Source organism: Aulonocara stuartgranti (genome assembly GCF_965226115.1).
Source record: "Aulonocara stuartgranti genome assembly, chromosome: 2".
Lineage (NCBI taxonomy): Eukaryota > Metazoa > Chordata > Actinopteri > Cichliformes > Cichlidae > Aulonocara > Aulonocara stuartgranti.
In genome coordinates, this window is record NC_138940.1 from 21,437,084 (window position 1) to 21,460,159 (window position 23,076).

The window sequence follows — 23,076 nt, forward strand, 5'->3', positions numbered from 1 at the left end:
TGCTGGCTGGTGTGGGACCAACGTACTCCAAATCAACGCCGGCAAGACAAAGGAGATGATCATAGACTTCAGGAGGAAGTCACCCCCTGCAACACCGGTGAACATCCAAGGGAAAGACATTGAGATAGTGGACTCTTATAAGTACCTGGGTGTTCACCTCAACAATAAACTGGACTGGACTACAAATACAGACGTCCTGTATAAGAAGGGCCAGAGCCGACTCCACCTGCTGAGGAGACTGAGGTCCTTCGGAGTCTGCAGGACTCTGTTAAGGACATTCTATGACACTGTGGTAGCATCTGCCCTTTTCTATGCAGTGGCCTGCTGGGGGAGTGGATGCATGGACAGGGACAGGAGCAGGATTGACAAACTGGTGCGGAGGTCTAGTTCCGTGCTGGGATGTCCCCTGGAGTCTGTGGAGGTGGTTGGTGAGGGAAGGATGTTAGTAAAGGTGACATCCATCATGAACAACCCACATCACCCACTGCATGAGTATGTGAGTGGGCTGAGCAGCTCCTTTAGTCAGAGACTGAAACACCCTCGCTACAGGAAGGAGCGCTTTCTCAGATCATTCATCCCAACAGCAGTTAGACTCTATAACTCCTCAATCACGATGTCATAAGTCACTGGACACTGTGAACATCCACTGTCACCACTTCATGCATAATGGACCTTCCATGTGTATAGACATGTGCAGGTATATATGTATGTATATGTATACATATGTATATTTAGTGTGTACGTGTGTGTGTGTACATGTCTATAAACAGGAATAGTAGTGGTACAATAGCTATATCAAGCTATATAGTTTATGTCTTCCATATTTCCAGCCATATCCATAATCACATACTGTGTATGCTACCATTGTATATGGTGTATTATCTTACTTTTTTTCATTGATTGTACTTATTGTATTTTTGTATTTCCTTCTGATATCTGTACCTGAGCTGAGGTGACGCAAAAATTTCCCCGTTGTGGGATCAATAAAGTCTTATCCTATCTCTTATCTTATCTTCTTTGCAACAGATTCCAGTAGTTAGTTAAAGATAGTCAGTATTATGTTTGTGAATGCACATTGTAAAACCAAGTGAGGAAAAAGAGCAAGGTGGAATAGTTGAAATGTGGCTTGATAAATATGGAGAGGGATAAATTTGCTGTTTTCCCGGAGGGACTGGCGGGCCGTGCTGTTGGGATAATATATTTTTTCATTTTTTCTTAGAGCTCAAATATGGTACACCATAGGATAAACACAGCGGTCATTTTTATTTTGATATATTTCCTGTTATATCAAAGTGCATTCCTATTTATTACCCGTGGAGAGCAGCAACAGGCTCGGATGACAGTAAGCAGCCTCAGTTTTCAGTAGAGGAAGAAAGCGGAGACGTCACATGGGGAGATACAACAGCAGTAGCTGCTACACCACTAATCACACAACATTAACATAACTAGCTACTAAAAGCTAACCTGGCTAGCTAATTGTTTCGTCTTCTTCATGCAGTCGGATTTGCAAATTTGCAAGAAACAAAATTCATAGACGGTGCAAAACGGAAAACAATATTACGGTCACACACAGCTACCGTGGCCTCTTCTTGCATCCAGTAGGCAGGGTATTTAGGCTAGCTAGCGACTCTGCCTTGGCTAGCGTCAGGCTAGCCAGCTAGCTAGCTAGCTACTAACATCGCTATCGGTAGTTAGCTAGCTAGCGAGCTGTAGTAACTTACGTCATGGAGGAACTAGTCGTGGAAGTAAGAGGGACAAGTGGGGCTTTTTATAAGGTAAGTTATTGACTTTTGTCGAGTTTAGTGACCACCGTTCACACACTATGTACCAAGTAAGCCTAACTAACATGAAATTGTGTCACGGGGCTAGCTCAGTGTTATATGTGGGCCTCGGTGCTTCTGCTCAACGTCTACCGGGACCTGAAACCTGTAAACAAAGCTAACGCTGCGGTGGGGCTCTAACATCAGCGGTAGTGGATAAATTGGTGAACTATTGGTGATAATGACGCTTAACCAGGGTAGCTGTTTTAGCGGTATCGGTAACGCTGATGTGACTGCTGTACGATGGTACCCCTAAAGTGATGTGCAAGGGTTGGTTGCAGACTCACAAACATCAGAATCAATCATGGGTTGGCTGTTTTTTGTTTTTTGCTTTTGTCAAATAAGTTAATTCAGAGCAGCACACAGGGGCGATGGTTTGGCTAACCTTTATTGTGCCCGTAGCTGCCAGGTGTTTTCTTGTTTTGTCAAGACTGCAGAGATTTTGGGGTCAGTCAGGCAACAAGTAGATCATAAATCCGATCCCGTGACCTGCGTGTATCACTGGGGTGGGGTGGGGGAGATAACATAAGCAGTACAATGGGATAACACGCTAATTAGCAATAATTACTTACATTTGAATATTGTTTAATTCAAGGACACAAGAATACAATGAATGGTGAAGAATCTAAATAAAGTGATACATTTATTATTTATTTATTTTAGCTGTCAGGTTTGTTGTAGTGTAAATATAGGATGACATATATCTCAAGTAAAGTTCTGACAGATGTCTTTTTAAAGCTAATAGTTTTGTTGTGGCCACATTAATGCGAGGTACATGAATGCTGTGAGTATGCTGTATAATCAGGGTAAATAGTAATTGGAATTAATCTTGATTCAGGTCACATACTCTCATTAAGCTCAGCAGTTGCCATGTAAACCATAGACTTTCATGCTGTGCTCAAAACTTGTATGCTTTCCCAAATCAAGAGGCTTTTCCTTTGAATGTAGGAAAGTTGAAGTTGGCACTGTCAGCTGTACTTTGGCTTTTAGCTAGGTGTGGCACTAAACAGAAGCCTTTCTTTTAATAGTTGCAATCATATTGTTAGCAAGTACAGAACCATATGAATGGGTGGGTGTGTCCGAACATTTGACTGGTGCCATAGCTTGAATGATAAGTTTTACTGTCAAACAGCTATGAGAAAAGTTAGGCTAATTTTTGTTAGATAGTAGTCTGGTTTGAAAAAATCCAGTCCCACCAGGTAACTCTTAAGAATACTTTCATTAGCCGTATATCTATCATAACCTACATGTATACCACCATTATATTTAATGTATTTTACCTTATGTAGATCAATCTAATAAGATGATGTAGGTGTGACTGCTTACAAGTATAAGCAGATACACAACAAGAGGGTGACTTTGGCAAATGTCTTTCTGTTCATCAGAAAATGCCCAGTGTGTTCACAGAGGCTTATTCATAGTGCTTAAAACTTAGGCAGTTTGTTCTTCTCTTGGCCCAGTATGATGTCACTGAGAGCAAATATCCCTAATATTGTCATCTTAGGTACACAGTTCTGACTGAAACCCCACCCACCTGCTGTTCACACCTTCTGTTTGCCAGGGGTTGACTGGCAGACAGTTGGCCTAATAGGAGTAGAGCTAAAATGGTTTAAAGATGAATTGAGCTGCACCAGCAAGAGATAAATGTGGATTATTTTCAATTGTGAATCATGCAAAGCTAGTGTAGTAGACTGTAATCGAGTAAAAGGAATAGTGTAATAGGTCCACTTTAAAGGAGACTTATTTACGGAGCAGTTACCTTTGCTAGATGGCAGCATAACTCCAACACAGGGAGTTGCATCTTACTGCAGATCACTTGCATGATTTCAATGTTAATAAGCATTCAAATTTTGGTTAATGAATCAAGAGTTTTGAACATAATCATTTTAGTTAGTTGTTGTGAGGATGTTGATTAACTAAATGTGTAGTTGGCAAATAATTTTTATAATGTTTTTGGTGATAGTTGAACTGAAAAATGACACCCTTGTCTCTGGTATTATAGCAAAACTTAAAATATGCTCTTGGCTGAAATGAACAGCCAAGAGAAATAATGAGTGCATTCATCTGCCAAGTAAGAATAATACTAAAGAAATAATTGTAGAAAATGGTTCTGCCATAAATCACTTGAGTGAGAAACTTAATTTTGCGGTTTTTAAATTGCACCTTATGCAGCATAGAAGTCATTCCTCTTTTTTATTGTAATCTCAACAGCAGTACAACAATTGCAGTTTACTGCCAGTAGACTAAACTACATTATCTCCTAATGCACCCTCTGTGTTGCCCTCATATTTTGTGTTTTGGTATTTTTCCAGTTTTAACAAGATTAATGTTCTTGCTAAAGTCTGAACTTCGTTTCTGAGCGAGACAGTTCAGTCAGTCACAATCCTAAACATGCTCACAGGTCAGTGAGGTCCTGTCAAAATTGGTTTATTTGTTTTTTTTTTAACCTTGGGAGTTTTGAGAATCTCTCCTTCTTGCTTCATTTCATCCACCACTGACTGCTAGCTTGCCAGGTTAATGCAACCCATTGGCATGGCTCTCTAGCGCTCTCTTTTCCTTCTAGGCATCGCATGGCCTACTTGCAGTGTTTGACACACATGACACACACATCAGCTGTGTGTAGAAGCAGCGAGAGAGAGAGCGAGAGAGACTGAGCCAAACCTGGCTCGAGCCCAAAGCTCAAACTCCAGAAAAGGAAATTATTTAGGTTGTTTCATTGCTAGGAGCATTAGGATAAGGTCCGGCTTAAGCAGTAGAACTGGTTCCTGTTTACATGGTCGATGCCAGTTTGACTTGCACACTGACTATTTCAAAGATATTTCAAAACTGAATTTACTTCTGTGACTCTTGCAGGGCTTTGTAAAGGATGTTCACGAAGGATCTGTCATGGTAGCATTTGAAAACAAGTGAGTAAAGTAAGATATAACATTGTGTAATATGTCATTTCTTTGCCAAACAATAAAATGAACTTTTTGTGTTTGTTCCTCTGTCCCAGCTGGCAGCCGGAGCGGCAGATCCCATTCCAGGATGTGCGCTTTCCTCCTCCAACAGGGTTCTGCAAGGAGATCAGTGAGAGCGATGAGGTCGAGGTGAGAAAGTGATTGTTGCCATCAGACATGGTGGGTTTGGAAAGCAAAGTTGGTATAGCTGGGGAGCAGTTTGGAATAGCATGGAGCAGAGTGAGTAGAGTTGAATTTTCAGTGTAAAATAAGATTTTAAAAAAAGAGGGTGATGCTCCTTAGATAGTCTTAGATTTTCTGTTCTATCATTGGTAAATTAGTCTGACTTGTTATTTTTATTAATAATATTATTCACAATGATTTCCTGTATCAGTGTGTCCAGTTGTTTCTGTGCCAGTTTACTCTTATCAGCTTTGTTTAAAGGTGGGAATTATTTCTGAAATGAACTGTGTGTGTGTGTCTGCCAGGTGTATTCTAGGGCGAATGACAAAGAGCCATGTGGATGGTGGCTAGCCAAGGTTCGCATGGTCAAAGGGGAGGTAAGAGATGCTCCAGTTCATCTGTAAGGCTCACCAAGCAGCACTGAAACAACATGGCTCTGATAAATTTGCCTAAAACGCAGCCCAGACACTTGCTCCATCCTAAATGCTTTAATATCACAACTTCCTTTATTAATACTAAATACAGCCATGTTTACTAACAACATTTTACACTCATGAAATGTTATGTACTCATAAAAATCCTTTTTATCAAGCTCACTGCAGATATTTAACTTCAGTGTAACATCATTTCTCTGGTGACAGATGTCAGTGTGTGGTTGAGTTTTACAATCCTGAACAACACATTAACTCAATGACTGATTGAATTCAGACTATATGCCCCAGATGTTCTTTATATCCTTGTATTTCCATTTTCCTCTGGATTTTTTGTGCACGTAAGCTCTTCCTCTGTTTGTCCTCCTGTTGTCTTACCACCATCAGATGTACTTTCTTCAAAATAAATTTTTAATAATATTTACGCACAGCTCCAGCCTGTATGGGACTTATTTAAACTTTTGAAAAAAAGTGATGTTTTTCTATTGGATCGCTCATACTTGATCTGTCTTTGTTTCCAGTTTTATGTAATAGAGTACGCCGCATGTGAAGCCACATTAAATGAGATAGTGACGCTGGAGAGGTTACGACCGGTCAACCCGAATAAACCAGCCACCAAAAACACCTTCATTAAGATCCGACTGGATGTACCCGAAGATCTACGGCAAATGTGAGTTTGACTTGCATGAATAAAGACTGGTGCACAAGTTTGAAATTATTTGGATTTTCTGTAATCCACATGGGGCCAAAAGCATGCATACGCTACCCACTAACTTGTGCTTAAATGTCCCTTAGCAAGGTGCGCCTCAACCAGAAGCTTTTGGTAGCCATCACCAAGCTCCTAGCATAATTATAGCTGGACTGCTCATCTTGGCAGAATTGGTCAAGTTCATTTAAATTGGTTGATTTGTTGGTAAAGTTTAGGAAGTCCATTCCAGAGCCATTTCTAAATAACTAAAGATTCCAGAAGCATCAATTTAATGTTACCACTTTGACGAGGTCTAGGAGAAGACCCCAACCGTCACCCTCAGATGAGAGGAATTTGGTTACATTGTTCAGAAACAGCCAAGGCTCAGCTGTGCCCTGAGATTGAGACTGCTGGAACATCAGCAGAGAAACTAGTTTTACATCACCAAGAAAGAAGCCCCTACTCTATAATTGACGCCTTCAAGCATGATGGAAATTTGCACCTGTGCAGGTAGACAAGTCAGATGCCTTCTTTAAACTTTTGTTTTAAAGTTTTATTGTCAGAAGAGACAAAGACTGAGCTATTTGGTCATAATGACAAGGTATATTTGGAGAAGTAAAGATCAGGCTTTCAGGGCTAAGACCTGTACCAGCTGTCAGACATGGTGGTGTCATCATGCTGTAGGGCGGTTTTACAGAGCTGGAATACCTGAAATTCTTCAACTTCAAAAGACATAGTTGGGTGTTCCTACAGGATAATGACCCCAAACACATCAAAACTAGTTCTGGGATGGATAAGACAAACGAACATTTAGTTGCAACTTGAATTGAGACAATTAACCGACTATTCGTCTGGGTGCATCTGTATATTTAATCCTATATACATATTTTTGACCCTGTGTGCATGAGAGAAAATCCAAAATAATTTCACATTTGCCATTAAAGTTGTATGCTGCACAATCTTTTCATTCTAGAATATTAATCGTTCAAAGAAATAATTAAAAGCTTAAGATTACTGTTACATTCTTGACCACAACTGTACGGTCAAAACTTGACTTACTCCAGCTTGTATATGAGCCTGTACTCCCAGAAGAGTTTGTATGTGTACATGTATCCATAAGCTGTTATCACTGAGGACAAATTCATTTATTAAGCAACTTGTTTGCTGGTTTCACTATGATAAAGTATACGTGTTCTTGTGTTCCCAGGTGCTCCAAGGAATCAGCACACAAAGACTTCAAAAAGGCTGTGGGAGGGTTCAGTGTCACCTACGACTCAGAGAAAAAGCAGCTGGTCATTTTGGTTGGTCAAACTGTTGTTTTTCTTCTTAATGTGCTACATTTTCACACAATCATATCCTCTATTGACCCTTGCATAGCATCACCTTGAAGTGAAGTGCATCCATAGGTGACTTAAAACATCAGAACCTCACTCGTGTATGATATTAATGAGCGTAATGTTTGATTGTTACAGTCGGTGAATGAGGTCACAACAAAGCGGGCCAATATGATGAGCGACATGCACTTCAGGAGCCTCCGCACCAAGCTGTCTCTAATGCTGAGGAACGAAGAGGCCAGCCGACAGCTGGAGGTAGGTTACGCACAGCTCCAGCCTGTATGTGACTGTTTGGATCATTTTGCAGCCTGGGATGGAGAGTTTTTAAAGGGTTTCTTTTCAGTAAACTTACACACCCTCTTTGCTCTTTTGTGGAATTTATTAAATGTTAATTAATGAATTTTTTTGATGTGCATTTCTTCAGAGCTCCAGACAGCTGGCGTCTCGGTTTCATGAACAGTTTGCTGTTCGGGACGATTTAATGGGTCTCGCCATTGGGACTCACGGGGCCAACATTCAGCAGGCGCGTAAAGTTCCTGGAGTCACTAACATAGACCTGGACGAAGAGACCTGCACCTTCCACATATACGGAGAGGTAGGAGGGCTTTACTTGTACACAAATGAGCTGAGACATAGATATGTAGAGCTTGCCCTCATTAATGTTAAGTGGGTACAAATTTAACAGACCAGCATGGGGTAAAAAAACACAAACAAAAGTAAGTATGCCTGTTTTGTATTTCATGGAAGGACCAGGATGCTGTCCGTATAGCCAGAAGTTTCCTGGAGTTTTCTGAAGATATCATCAAAGTTCCCCGGAACTTAGTAGGTGAGAAAGTCGCTCAACCGAGACAAAGAAATGAATCATCGGGTACCTTTATTTTACTTGATTTAATCCAGTTTCAAGTTCAGCCAGAGTGAGACTGATGTTTTTTCTCATGCAGGGAAGGTGATTGGCAAGAACGGCAAGCTGATTCAGGAGGTGGTTGACAAGTCCGGTGTGGTTCGGGTTCGTATTGAGCCTGAGAACGACAAAAAACCATCAGCGGCAGCGGCAGCAGCTGCTGATGAGGTCAGTAGGGAGAGAAAGTTGCGTCGTGTTGCTGCATTAAAAATCATCACAGTAAATACAGCAGTGTTAGAGCTCAATCACTAAGAGGATTCAAACTCTCCTGGTCCTCCTCTGTCACAGGGAATGGTGCCATTTGTGTTTGTGGGAACCAAGGAAAGCATCTCCAATGCAACAGTACTACTAGACTATCACCTCAACTACCTTAAGGTTTGTGTCCTCAGTGATGTCATCTTCTACCAACCAAACATCAAAACGGAGCTAAAGGATGTGGTCAGGCAGGGGTAGAGTGGTGGCCCCAGTAGGTAGAGTGGTGGCCCCATGACCGGAAAGTCGGTGGTTCGAATCCACTGAACGGCTACCCTGGGGTACCCCTGAGCAAGGTACCGTCCCTACACGCTGCTCCCCGGGTGCCCAATGGCTGCCCACTGCTTCACTGAGTGAATGGGTTAAATGCAGAGAGGAATTTCCCCACAGGGATCAATAAAGTATACTTTCTTTCTTTTCATTGTTGACCTTCTGTGACGTTTTCGTTCATGTCCACAGGAGGTGGACCAGTTGCGACTGGAGCGTCTACAGATCGATGAGCAGCTGAGACAGATAGGCGGTGGAGGCGGAGGGGGGGGGACAGGGCCCCGAAACCCTAAAGACAAAACCTACGTGTTCGATAATGGAATGGGGCTCGGGATGGGCCGAGGAGGGGGAGGAGGAAAGCCCTATGGAGGAGGGGGAAGAGGTGGACGAGGGCGGAGAGGAGGAGGAGCTGCTTTTGCCTCAGGTTTGATAGTTACTGCATCTATATTACTGCGGGTAAACTACAAGAGCTGATGTACTCTCAAGTCAGTCAGCTGCAGATGTTTCATGTAAAATTTGTTACGTTGTTACTGCACTTAGTATTTTCAGGTATCTGTACTTGGGTATTTATTTTTATCACAACTTTTTACTCCCTACATGTTAGCATAAATATCTGTACTTTCTGCTCCTTGAATTTGGAAAACTGGCTCATTACTTTAGGTCTAACACATTTGAGGGAAGTAATTACTTTATGTTGCTGAGCACCTTTAAACATTCAACCAATCTGAACCTAAATGGAGGGAACAATAAAACATAGTCTGCATTAAAAGGAGTAATGTTTTTTTAAGTGGCAGCTGATTTCAGATGCAACGTTTCAATCAGCTAATGCATAAACTGTTTATATGCAGTTTGTCACACAGTGTGTTGCTAGCTACAGGTCCAGCTGCTGTATTTCACAGGTAGATAAAAGAATTACAGTTAACTTCACTCAGAGAAAGATGAGAAAGACAGGAGAGGAAGATGAACAGAGGTTATATTTAAAGGTGAGGACTTCTCATTGCCATTTGATAGACAGGACATTTAAATCAAGCATCAGCTTATATCTTGATGAATTCAGTTGTTTAAATCGACTCTGAGCAGCCTGCACACAAAGAAAATGTACTGGAGCTCTGAACAAAGACTATTCTTACTTATTTCTAAGTGATTCTTCTCCCTACGCTGCACCACTACAACCAACCTTAGGTTTCCTCACCAGACAAATCCCACTTGAGCCGCTGACTACACTAATTCTTCTGTTTAGGTATGGAGGTAAAGTCACCCATCAGCTGGTAACAGTATCCTCCAAAGAGCTACTTACTTTTATAAAAGTGTCAGAGCTTCTACTTTTTTAAAATAAAAAATTGTAATCAGTTTTTCACCTTTTACCAGATTTTTTTTTTTAAACAGAAGTACGTATAGGAGAAAGTCTCCTGTGATTGTTTGGTTTAGATGTAAAAGGCACAATGACAAAGCAAACGAGCAGATTCTCGGCCATAGATTTATGTTCTTGTGATTTCATTTCATATTGAAGTAAAGTGTTTGGACATCTGATATTTCAGTAAAAACGTTTCCCCAGGCGATGATCTGATTATGAAACGGCAATTAATCAAAGGTTGAGTCTGTGTTGTCTTTCCGAGGCAGCCGAAATGAGGTTGGACTTTGTCCTCGGTCCCCCAGGCACCAACTCTGAGGCATCCAACGCTTCAGAGACAGAGTCAGACCACAGAGACGAGCTCAGCGATTGGTCGCTGGCCCCCACGGAGGAGCTAATGACAGGAGGTGGGACCCTGCCCAGACGGACAGATGGGAGGAAGAGAGGAGGCGGCGGTGGGCTGAGGGGACGAGGAGGGAGAGGAAGAGGAGGGGGAGGATATAAAGGTGAGTGTTAATTATCATTGGCGGTCTTTGATCTTTTCACAGGACTCTTATCTCATTCCATGATTTTTCTCAGCCCATTTTTGGAGCATTTACACTTTGTCTAAAAAATTATCAATGCAAAAGCTTGCTAAATGTTTCTATTAATCAGATAATAATGAATGGAATTTATTTTCATTTGAAAAAATGAAAATATGAAAACGATTAAAGAGAAAAAAGTTGGTGTGTAATGACTCAAAAGAAATAACATTTTGAGATGCTTTTCATCAAATTATGGCCTAAAGAACGGAAATAAATCACATCATGAGATCTCTGCAGACCTCCTGTGCAAATAAATTCTCATTATGAGTTTTCTTTTCAAAATGATCCATATTTATATTGAAAGAAACTATTTCTCCCAACTTTAATCTAATTAGGATGTACACAAATTTCACCCTATTTTTACCTGGCAAAAGGTAGGTCACCTAAGACTGAGTCTACTGAGCCATGCGAAGATTGTTTACATGACTGTGGCTAACTTTGATTGCTAACTTGTTGTTTTTAATGTTGGTTTAGGTGAAGACATGCAGTGGAACGAGCCGAGAACTCGTCACATCAGAGACTCAAAGACAAGAGGCCAAGAAGACACTCTGCAGGTAACAGTCACAAACAGCTGCTGCCAAGTTATTTTCATGTCATTGTTTAAAGTCTAATATCTTTGAAACGCTCCTCAAAATTCTGTAAACATGCTTTTCAGTGAGCATGCCCTGATTGATCCTTCTTTCTGGCATTAAAAAAATGGCCAAAATGCAGAAAAAATTCAAGTATTCTAAATTCAGTATGACCTGAAATGAGTGACTAAATCCATTAAAGCATCAGGAAAGTGTTCAAGGATATTTTTCAGTCATCTGTAGGACCAGGGTTTTTTGTAGGCACATCTGTCACCCCTGGTGGTCATTAAAAGGAAAAAAACTACATCTGTCTTTATAGTTTTACACCTATAGTTTGTTTACTCCGGTTCAAATCAGATGTTTGGTTTGTTTTCACACAGAAAAAAGTGAAATAAAATGCGTCACTACAAACCATGTGACCATTCAGTCGTCTCATTGGTCAGATGTGTCTGGAGCGGGTGCATAAAAAAATGTAAATACAGGAAGAAGGTGCTTTGCTCTGGACTACTGGAGAACGCAGAGCGTTTACGTTCATTTCACAGCTAGCTGCTGAACAGACCTTTGCGCATCTATAGTGCCTTCCCGAGATCAGCGTACATAGTTATGGGATGTTTTGTAGCTCAAACTTGTAACGTACTCCTGTTAGCTGATTCATGTTGTGTTCATACCTGCACAAACAAACCACACAAAATGTGGGGAAACAAACAGAGTTAGAACTGACAACACGCCGCAGGTGTGCAAACACCCTTCTACTCTTCATGGCTCCCTTTTAGAGCCACCCTCAAGTGGCCATTACAGGAACTGCAGTTTTTGACCACTAATTTTATTTTGCAGCTACAAAGTTTGGAAATTCTGTTTCAAGCAAGACATTTAAAGGAGGTGATGATTGTTTACAGTGAGATGATGTAGATCACTTACGATGATAAGATAATACAGCTGAATAATATTTGAGGCTGACTGTAACTATTTACGTTTCTATTTTAAGCCATGCTTATTTAATGAATTCTCAGTGCTTTGCAAAAACAATCCAGCTACTTCAGCATACTGGCAAATATTATGAGACTGCTACTAATTTTTGAATCATTTCTTCTGCAAATATCCTTACACCACTGTCACAGTCAACAGTGCTATTTTCTGCATATCAAATGTCCCCTCTGTTTAACACTCCAAACCTCAACTGTCAACAAGACACTCTCTGTGTTGTCACACACTCAAAGTCCTGCCTGTTCTCACTGAACATCACTGTAGGACACTTTCTAAGATGGGGCTATATTTAGTCCTAACTTAACTTTCTGCTTGATTCGTGATTGCAGCAGGTTTGACATATGTAAAGGTGCACAGCACTGTGGGGTGATGGTTAGTACCACTGCCTTACAGCAAGAATCTCCTGGATTTGATCCACCTGGGGCCTTTCTGTGTTTGCATGTCTTGCTCATGTCTGTGTGGGTTCTCTCCGGAAACACCAGCTTCTTCCCAAAGTCCAAATACATGTGGGTTAGCTTAACTGGGGATTTTAAGGTGGCCGTTGGTGGTCCCTTTTGCCCCACAGGACCTCTGAGGTGATCTAAGGAACATTGGCAGTGGACACTTGTGGTCATTTTTTTGGAGGAAACTTGTTCTATAATGAATTGTGATATGAAACACTTGAAGGCTGTGTTGTTTACATCAAGTGTTTTTGCACTATGGTGGACATCACCATACTGTGCTGTTTGGGACACTACAGCCCTTCAGGTGCTACTGCTATATAAGGGTTTGCCCGTTCTGCAGCAGTTTTTAGGTGGGTGGTGCATGTTAAATAACAGCTGCATGAACACAAGGACCAAAGCTCTTTTAGCAGATTTGTGCATCATAACAAGGTGATCATTGTTTTTCACGTCAGCTGAAAGAGGTACTGAAATTGTGGCGTATAGCATTGTTCCTGCTAATTAAAGTCAGATTTTCAGTACAGCTGTGAACGGACTGTACCAAATGCTTCAGATAAGCACTGACATCTGTGTGAATGATCAGTGTATGCAGAGACAGGTGGAAGGCCGCCCTCTATCTATCACACAGTTCGTGTTGACAGCTGGTCAGCTAGCATTGACTCATACACAGTAACAGAGTATAAACCACTGTTCGTTTCTCAGCTTTGTCTCAGAGAAGAACTCGTTTTCTTTAGTCTGACCCTCCTGAATGCTCCTCCTCTGCTTCTAGTAGTGGATTTACTGAGATGCAAAATATTTTACAGGACAGGCAAAATATAATTTCTATTACTTTTATTTTATAATAACCTTTTTGTGAACGATGCATTTCTACAGTTTATTAACCAAATAAAACAAAAAACAGAATTGCCATACAAAAACCTAAAATAACCAGGCTGAAACCAAACGGATAAATAACCTGGTGCAGGGAGGACTGAGGCAGGTGCAGGTGCTGCCCCTCCCTAAGTCTGGTCCTGCTGATGGGTTTTTCCTGTTAAAAGGGAGTTTTTCTTTCCCACTGTTTCTACTGCTTGCTCATAGGATTGTTGGGGTTCTCTCTCATAATACTGTTACAATATAAAGCACCTTGAGGTGACTGCTGTTGCTATTTGGTGCCATATGAAAAGCACGCAGCAGGCTGCACCGAGGGTAAAGGGAAAGTTAGCTGTGTAGTGTGGGGCCAGACTCTTATGGATTTCTTTATTTTTCTACCCGCAGATTCGTGTGGACGGGAACAACGAGCGTAGCGTGCAGCACTCCTCAGGTGGCCGAGGCGGTCCGTCCTCGTCCCAGGGCAGTCTCAGTGGCAGCGGCGAGGGACAGCCCCGCCATCATCATCAGAGACCTACTAGAGACAGAGGGATGAAGAAGGAGAAACAGGACGCTCCCGCGCTGGTGAACGGAGTGTCGTAGATACCCCACTGGAGGACCTTCTCACTTAGACACACACACACAGGCAACTCATCACAGAACATCGTAGAGTCTCAGTCTCTGCTTTTTCTTTTCTGTCTCTGTCTAACACAAGAATACACATATTTCCATCAGCATGGAAGTGTTTACAGTAGTGAAGTCTTAGGCTGGAGGTGATCTTGTATCTGCTGGTCTGGTCTGTTCTTGACTGGTGTTGTATCTCCTGCGCATTCTCTGGATGAAAGAAGAGGAGGAATTAGACTAAAGCTCATCTCACAAACAACCATTAACACCAAACATACTCGTGCCCCACTAAACCAACATAGTTTGTTTACTGATGCTCCATTTGGACTTGCTAATGTGAGAGAAAAAAATGAGGCAAAAGAAATCATTGGCCGTTGGGAATCAAAGATTTGCAGCCACTGGAGAAAGCAGGATGGAATATGTGCCCTCGCTCCCTGAAAAGCACACTTTTAGGAGGTGGCTTCAGTTTTTTCAGCAGGTCTAAATTTTATTTTTGGTTTTGTGAAATCTCCAACACATCCTTTATAATGGAACTGTTTTGTCCAGAGAAGCGAGTCTCTGTGGGAAATCAGCTCTATTATTCCACAGAGACTTTTGAGGTTAACTATCAATTTAAACACATCTTTTCAATAAGGGGCAGAAACGTTTCGGTGTCACCTAAATGACATGCAATCCTATGGGGATTCAGACTGGAAGATGATGTTTGTAGAGGGCACTTTATGGACTTTCTTTCTTTCTCTCTTTCTTTCTAACGTAGTTATTGTTTCTTTCTTCTTTTTCTTTTTTTTTCAACATTTAAAAGCATCCATGTTTCAGAATGAAATGCAAACGGGGAGGCATGAGCTCTGAAGTCACCTGTGTTTTGTTTCCCGTTGCCTTGATATTCAGATTCAGTAAAACTTATCGAAATGTACAAATGGAGAGACATAAATCTGAGGCACACTGATGCACATAAACTGCTTAAACACAGCGACTCCCATGAGTTTGTGTCAGGGTACATATTGTTATGAACTGTTCTCCTTTCCAAAGGAAGGTTACACTCCTGTACAATGACCAGAAATGCATTATTCCTGCGTGTTTACAATTAGTCTACCATAAACACTCCACATGTGTGCAGTGGTGTTAGTCCACAGTGAGGGACTACGCTCCCTGAACTCATTCATCTCATCTGTAAAGAGCTGTCAGCAGGAATCACCATCCTATACCAGACTCTTCATCCTCTTCAGTGAAGGGTGCAGACTGAAGCTAGGCGTATTTTGGTTAGGTCCACGTAAACCTGGCTTGATGCCCGTTAAAGTCATTTCTTTTGCTTTCAGACAAGCAGGATGCGTTTAGAGCAGCTAACTCCTGTCGCACCACTTTGTTTTTCTTAATTTATGAAACTCTTTGTATTTAACTTTGCCATGACAAACTTATTTGAAGTGTAACTGTAGAGGACATGACAGACTGTTGAGTTTTTCCTTGACAAAATAAAAATTTGGCCTAAGTTTTATTCTTTTTGGTGATCTTATTCCTGACCCGTTCAGTTCACATATGTTTTCTTTTAGTTTTTTTTTCTTCTTGTTTTTGAACAGTAGAGCAGTGTGATAGCAGTCATGCTCCATCCATTGATTTTCCATCCATCGATTTTTCGATCCATCGATTTTCTGATTCAGGGTCTTGGGGACTAGGGCTGATCCCAGCTGACTTTGAGAGGCAGAGGTCCATCACAGAGCCTTTTCCATCCACACCCACTGAAGTGTGTGAAAAGTCTTTATCTCTGTGCCTTTGATTTATGCTCCTCCATTTCTCTGAATTTGGCCTGAACAGATTAGAACTTTTCATCCTGCCTGTTCAAACCCAGCGCTACACCCCTCATTTAAAACATACTGCAGATGGATGTTTTGTAGAGTGAGTGGTTGTGTGACCCTGTTTACATTGGTTTCCATTGTTTTGAGGAGGCACAGCGGTGTAGCCTGCTGAGGTATTTTATTCTAGGGTGAGACCAGTTTTCTGACCTTGCTCGATACTTTTCTGCTTTGAGTCAGAGCTCTTCGAGGCGCTGACGTAAACAACCGGAGCAGCAGACGGTTCGTCTTCAAACAGCTCAGTAACTTTGTGTTACCAGTGCAGGCTTTCAGACAACAAAGGAGCAAGACTAAGCAGGACATCGCTTCAAGCTCTTGAGGTGTTCCAACCTGCTGTTCGGTTGACACCCCAGTTGATCACTGACTTCGTAAATATGTTGAATAGAAGGATCCTTAGGTTCACCGTAAACATCTAAATAGCGAGAGTCAAATGTAGGCTGCAGCGAGGCTGTTGGTCATTGACATCGTCAAGTTGTCCTAAAGTCAAAGCGACTGCTGTGCTGTATACAGGCTAGTGTAGAGAGTACCTGTGGACCTGTGGGTGATTATGATGAAAATAATACTCATTAGTTCGAATAAAGTGACGGTCAGTGTAAAAGACAAGCAACAAAAAGCTGTTCTTAAGGTTTCTCTGTGCATTTGTAGGCACATTTCACTGGAACATCTCGCCACTAGTTTCTAGCACTGAATCTGGAGTAGCAGGTTCGCTGTGGGTTATCCAGGTTACATTATTCCACTGGTTGTTACAGTAGCATAGGACTTTCCCAGGAAGAATCCACTGGATATAAAGTTAGATCACACAGCGTTAAAAGAAACCACGTCATCATGGGTGATCACGATACCCTAATCTTTTTTTGTTCCTTTAAAAAATTGTTCCACAAGTATTGGCAATCAAATTGTCCAAGGTCTGAGAAAATTTCAGTAAGAAAATTGGTGCCAATCTCTACTAAACAATGACGTTTGAGCCATTGCGTATTTAGATTAGCAGGGGCTCTAAACAGTTAGCCAAAGCTAACCAAACCTGGTGACCAGCACCTCCGAATGCCGGTCGGAGGACCAGCAAACCAGTCACATTCATTTAGGCTTTCTTTTTCTGATTTTGTTAAACTCATTTTTGCCTTGTTTCGATTGAAACTTTACTGTGAATTAAGGTGTACTGACCTGGATTTATTGGTGAGAAAAGCAGTAATGGTATTGCCCAACAGACTGCTTTTATTAAGAGCACCATCAATAAGCACTGCAGAAAATAAATTTACAGTATGTTCAATTAAATTCCAGACTGTCAGAAACAAGAGCTCTCTCCTCTTGGTAATCACCAGCTCACTGGTAACCCGTTCTCGGTTACATTTTGAATCCTGTTCCTAACCCTACATTTGTCACCAATAACCTGGGGGATGACCAGAGGTTAAAAGTCATGGCGAGCAAATCCATGTGAATGCTGTGAATGCTCAGGGAAACCTTAACTATATTTTGTGTAACATGTGCCTTTAATTGTGGCTAGCATCACAGCGTAGACTTGTAAATCAGGGATGATGAGATGTTACTAACGGACCAGATGAATAAAGACGGCAGCTCCTGTAGCGCAAATCCTCTTTGGTCGTCACTGACAATGCTGAGCATCTCAAGCTTCCTCTAAAAGTCTAAGGGCCGTTTATGAGATGGGTGATTTTTGGCACTTCAGGAAACTGCCTTGTTTAACCACCTGGTCTGGACACACTGAAGGTGTTGTAACCTTGTGCAGTTGACAAACGTAAGCCTGTAGCTCGGGACCTGGTTCGACTTGTTTCTGAAATGGATTCGGTTACTTCTGTGGGAACATGCAGAGATCAACTCTGAGCGGCTACTTTCATGCCAAAGAGAGGCATGTTCTCTGTACTCACACCTTTTAAAGGGTTTTCAGTAAAGACGACCCAGTGCAGCGTCACTGCTGCTCTCACCGAACCGAGAAAGCAGCTGAAGAGATTTCAGAGGTTGAGCCAGGTCTTCTCTTTAACAGACATCGGTGTACTTTTTCAGTCTTGCGGTGCATGCATTTATTTATTTTGGATCTTAAAGACATTCAGTAGATTTGGACACATTCAAAAGATAAGTTTAAGTTTGTTTTCTTTTTTTTGGATCAGTGTTGCTTTGTCTCAGTTCTTCTTGACCTGAGTTCGGCTAGCAAAGCCAGCGATGAATAACATCGTATGTGAATAGACAGTGATACCACTTTCACCTTTTTTAGGAAATGTCACAGGAAGTAACCAATCGTGAAACAGGCTTTCTTTGAATTTCATTTTTTCCTTTTACAAAAAAGTATTATGGCTGTCGGCTTTACTTATCATTAATCTGTTAGGACCTTTGCTTTTACTGCAGCCATGTTGCATTTTTTTTTCCTCTGTAAGCGTTCTCAGCAGTGCATCGACAGATTGCTCGAGTGAAAGTAACCCATTTATTGTCAGTAGAGCTTCAATATTATGGAGTTTCTGTATTTAAAGAAAACGGTTAGAAAAAGAAGGGAGGATGGCATACTGTATATAATGATGTCATTATTTGTCTAAGAAAAGATGTTTCAAATGTGCACTTATCCTGATATATTCTTTGTTTTCTTTTTAGTTTGCTAGAACTCTTGATAATAAACTTAACGTGTGGAAAAAATAGTGTTCTCCAAGCAGGATTGAGTCACATTCAGCTTTCATTAATAATGAGATGTCCATAATTTTGCACAACTTTACTGAAAGAGAGTTTTTTGTTTTTTCTTTTGTTTTTGCCAGACGGGGAAAATCCACAATGAATGGTTGAAATCACATACAGAAGGTTTGCTAAGACTGATTTTGACTAGTCTGTACAGTGTTTAGTTGATTCAGTGGCACTGTGTTACTTTTATAATGCGTCCACTAATTTTCTGAAACAGCAATTAAGTCCATCCAAATAATGCACCAAAGTTCATAGTGATACTCCATCCAAAATATATTATTTAGTATACCTGTCTGGTTGGGCATAATTTAATTTAAAAAATGTCCAGTGACATTTTTCAACTCAGGTCTTTGGTAATGATTGGCCATGTTTACCACTAGCTACCACTATCCACTAGTCCAGCGGTCCCCAGGCCACGGACCGGTACCGGTCCGTGAGTCATTTGGTACCGGGCCGGGAGAGTGAGACTCTGGTGTGAAATGTATGGTTTTCAGGGTTTTTTATCGGTTTTTAGCGTTATTTTGTTATCGTTTTTTTTTTCGTTAATTCGGTTTTCCTGGGTCTTTTCACTTGTGTTATGAATAAATCTTATTTTTATTGGTATCGGTACTAGTTTTATTTTGTTGTATTTATCCGCGACACCTTAAAGGCCGGTCCGTGAAAGTATTGTCGGGCACAAACCGGTCCGTGGCGCAAAAAAGGTTGGGGACCACTGCACTAGTCCACCAACGGACCATGTAAGGTTAGGGCTGAGTTTTGTCTTAGCCATACGTACATTTTCAGCGTTAATCCATTGATTTCTTTTATTTGGGTGTTCCAAAGAGCCACCAGTTTTTTAAAGGGTTGAGGTTAAACTAGCTAGAACTTGACCAATATCAACAGTTAGTCCTCAAATATGATGAGACCATCAACATTAGGCTCATGTCTATGTGCTAACAGATGCAGCTAAGAGGTGGTTAGCCTAGCTAAGCACAGGTTCTATCCAAAGTTTAAAGGCGCCTTTAGGGTTGCTGAAGATGCACTGAAATGTTAAAATGTGGTGAATTAAGCTTGGTAATTAAAAAGCATTCATTTAACTTATTAGGTACAGCTTGTTATTGGGTGACCATAAGTCTGCTTAGCTGTTTACCCCATAGCATAATGCCATGCTAAGCTAATCACCTCTTTGTTTATTTTTCTCCCATAAAGGATGCATTGGTCTACCTACAAGCATGTACCAGCTTTGGTAAAAGCTTGCCTCCTTCTGTAACTGAAGTAACTCATGTTTAATGTGGATTTTCCCTTTAATTTAAAGCCAGTAAATGTGTCTTATACCCTGGACTTGTCATCTTTTTATGTACAGAGACCCAAATGACTAATGAGAGTTTTGTTAGGATTCCCTTAACCTCTTTTTCTTTTAAAATACTGTAATGTTTTCATAAATTTACAGGTAAGACTTTTCTTGCAAGAGCTGATTCTCTTTGAAATGACAAAAAAAAAAAATTGTATTGAGTCTACAAATGTCCTACTTTCACACCGTCGCACCAGTGACAATGAAATTCTTTGCATTTTTGTGTGAGCTACAACCTGCTTGTTGGTGTATTTTATTGTGCCTCCTAACACAAAGTTCAGAGTAGAAGTTTTTAATTTCCAGACCGAAAACTACATTTGGGAGAGCTGAAGTTTTTTTTTTTTTCATGCTTTGGTTGCCTTTTTAGGGGCATTACTAACAAACTATAGTTTGAAACCAAGGCTTATATACTGTGGAAAATGTACATTTAAAAAAAAAAAAAAAGCAGTAAAGGACAGTTGCATGCTGACCAGTTTGGGTCATTGGAAAAATGGTACTAAGGAAGCCTTTACGTTCAAGTTTCCACAACTTACTGGTTGTGGCCTTGTTATTCAGTTCTGTGGTTTTTGAGTGACTTGCATTGGAAACAACTCACTGTGAGTATCCTGATACGTGGTATCTAGCCATGGGAAACACTGCACATGTGGTCACAAGGGATGAGGCATCAGAAATGTTTCCCTAGAAACAGATTTGCGTGATATGTGAAGTCCCTAAAGAACGTTTAAGACTAGAAACTCTTCACTGTGTCCACCTCAGTGGCACTGATTCCTAGAGATTAATCAAAAGAACCGTATAGGTTGTAAAGATGCGCTGTACATTGTTTGACACCCCAGTTTAAATTTCAGTGGTGGGGTTTAAAATGCCTCCCTAAAAAGCTGTTAACCCACATGAAGTTTCAAAATGTGAGCCTAGTGGGTTTGGGATGGAGGTTTGTCTGCTTGTGACATTTTCAATCTTTTTAGCATTGTCATTGCAAATAGACTGTTAATAACTGAGTGCAGAAATAACTTTCACTGGAGGTTTCTGCCTTACAGGACAACAAAGAAACGGCATGATTGAAAGTTTACTGTCAGTTGACATAAATACAACAATACAAGTATTGGACAGTTTTTCTTGTGAAACGTTGCTGTGTTGAGGATGTTTTCTGGCAGATTGTCTGGTGGTACCTTGTTTTTTTTCTTGATAGAGAGGGGATCTGGATGATTTGATGTGCATTTGGTGTGGATTCTTACTCTTACAGCAACAGTTTAACGTACAAAGGCAATGACGTGACCAAAGTATGGACCCGTCACGTTGGGGTTGCAGCATGGTTTACGGGGAACCATCTAAAGAGATGAGACCTAAAATTGTCATTGTTGTTGGTTGCTATTCCACAGCACATGTCAGCAGACATTTATTTGCAGAATGTATATACATAAGCAAATACTATCTAGGCACATTGTTGGCTGTTCAACTATATTATGCCAGGAAGTGAAGACACACAGAGAATCTGTAGATACTTCAACCAGGGTAGAGAAAAAAAACCCGCTGTAAAACCTTGTGTGCACTTTTTGGGCATTTTTCTTTTCTTTTGTACATACTACTACTAGCATTTAAGATGTTTGGGTTGACATGTCTGGTTATAGTGCAATATATTTTGTATGCAAGCAGTTTCAATAAATAAAGGTCGATCTTCCTCAATTAGTGCTGGCTGTTTTTTTTATTTTACCTTAGCATGCGGGCAGTTTGATAACAGAACCAAGATCATTTGATTGTTGGTCCCTTGTTTTGCAGAGGAGTTAGTCTTTACTCCATTATTGCAAGGTGTCCTCCAAAACAAGCCCAAATCATCATCCTTCCACCACCGTGCAAACCTAAGCCTTACTACCATTTCTCTAGTGTAGGTGGTAGGTGGGAAAAAATTGTGGATGCAATGTAAAAGGACACACAATCCCATTCAACTGTAGCATTTAAAAAAAAATTTAAAAGCAACAACAGCAGTCAGAAATACCCTCCTGTTTTCACTGCCCCATACACACATTAATTTCAAAACAACACAGAAGTTGGGCCATGAACCTGTGTGTGTTCACCGGTTGTATGTGGAGATCCAACGTGAAACTATAGCACAGCAGATTCAATTTATTCTGAATCCCATAACGATGATAATTTAGCTTTATCAATGGGAAAATTAATTTTTAACAGAACTTCCTGAACTGGAGAGCCATTGCTGCTCACCTTGACCATCGGCAGGCTCTTGACAAACACATGTCTTTGGACTTTTGTGGTCTGATCTTTGGACAGATTTGCTGGGACATTCACTCCTGGAAGATTGTGGTGTTAAAACATACCTGAATGCTTCAAAGCATTCTCTGTCCCCTACTCAGCCTACTTCTCCAACAGGCTTCTTCCTGTTAGAAGTGCGTCCTTCCTTCCCACTGTGGTCAAGTGCTGCCCATAGGGATCATCTGATTATTGGGGTTTTCTCTCTAATAGTGTGGGGCCGTTACCTTAAAACGTAATGCACCTTTAGCTGTTGGTGACTGTTGTTGTGAATTGGTACTATATTAAACATAAATTGCATTAGGTTGAGTATAGACATCATCAGCATTTTGAGGCCTTCGGTGAAATGACCACTTAAATGCAGCCTGAATGAAAAGAGGCTGTTACGAAAGTGAATCAAGAGTCAAGGCCAAACCGCTCTACTCTGCTGCTGGCTCTAAAATTGGACAACGACAAACTCTCGAAAATCATTTAGACACAATTCAAGTGGAAATTAGAATAAGTGTCCTAAACGACTAAATACTTACAATCAGCACTCACCATAGTCCTCTGAAGCTTTCTCATGAAAATCCACTGAAAGCAAATAAAAGAAAATCAGATTAAGCATTTATAACTGCTTATTAACAAGGTGATTATGTTTTACTTATCCCGAGAGCGTCGACTGTGTGAGAGTTACTGCTTGTTTCTTCTCAGGCTTTAGAACTTTTCTAATATTCCTGTTTATAAAAGAACTGAACTGCACTGAAGAGCA

General features: G+C 40.9%; 1 protein-coding gene across 4 annotated transcripts; it reads left to right on the forward strand.

The window, feature by feature from the left end:
- The first annotated feature begins 1,161 nt into the window (after nucleotides 1–1,161).
- Nucleotides 1,162–21,746, forward strand: fmr1 (fragile X messenger ribonucleoprotein 1). 4 transcript variants are annotated; one of them, XM_082501842.1, is made up of 15 exons: nucleotides 1,162–1,342; nucleotides 4,674–4,726; nucleotides 4,816–4,909; nucleotides 5,248–5,319; nucleotides 5,895–6,043; nucleotides 7,269–7,362; nucleotides 7,534–7,650; nucleotides 7,820–7,990; nucleotides 8,143–8,221; nucleotides 8,337–8,464; nucleotides 8,585–8,671; nucleotides 9,008–9,239; nucleotides 10,436–10,672; nucleotides 11,225–11,304; nucleotides 13,998–21,746. In XM_082501842.1, the coding sequence occupies exons 1-15, from the start codon at nucleotides 1,229–1,231 to the stop codon at nucleotides 14,190–14,192; spliced, it is 1,902 nt and encodes a 633-aa protein (XP_082357968.1). In that variant the 5' UTR covers nucleotides 1,162–1,228; the 3' UTR covers nucleotides 14,193–21,746. The 4 variants fall into 4 exon arrangements, with proteins under 4 accessions (XP_082357968.1, XP_082357969.1, XP_082357970.1 ...); XM_082501843.1 differs by having other exon boundaries at nucleotides 1,165–1,342; nucleotides 10,472–10,672; XM_082501844.1 differs by lacking the exon at nucleotides 1,162–1,342 and adding an exon at nucleotides 1,354–1,775.
- The last annotated feature ends 1,330 nt before the right edge of the window (nucleotides 21,747–23,076 follow it).

Bases quoted from the DNA above. Each gene is read 5' to 3' on its own strand.
- fmr1 (XM_082501842.1), top strand. From the start codon at position 1,229: ATGGTACACCATAGGATAAACACAGCGGTCATTTTTATTTTGATATAT. The intron at 4,910-5,247 runs GTGAGAAAGTGA...TGTGTCTGCCAG, and splicing joins GTGAGAGCGATGAGGTCGAG to GTGTATTCTAGGGCGAATGA. The intron at 5,320-5,894 runs GTAAGAGATGCT...CTTTGTTTCCAG, and splicing joins TTCGCATGGTCAAAGGGGAG to TTTTATGTAATAGAGTACGC.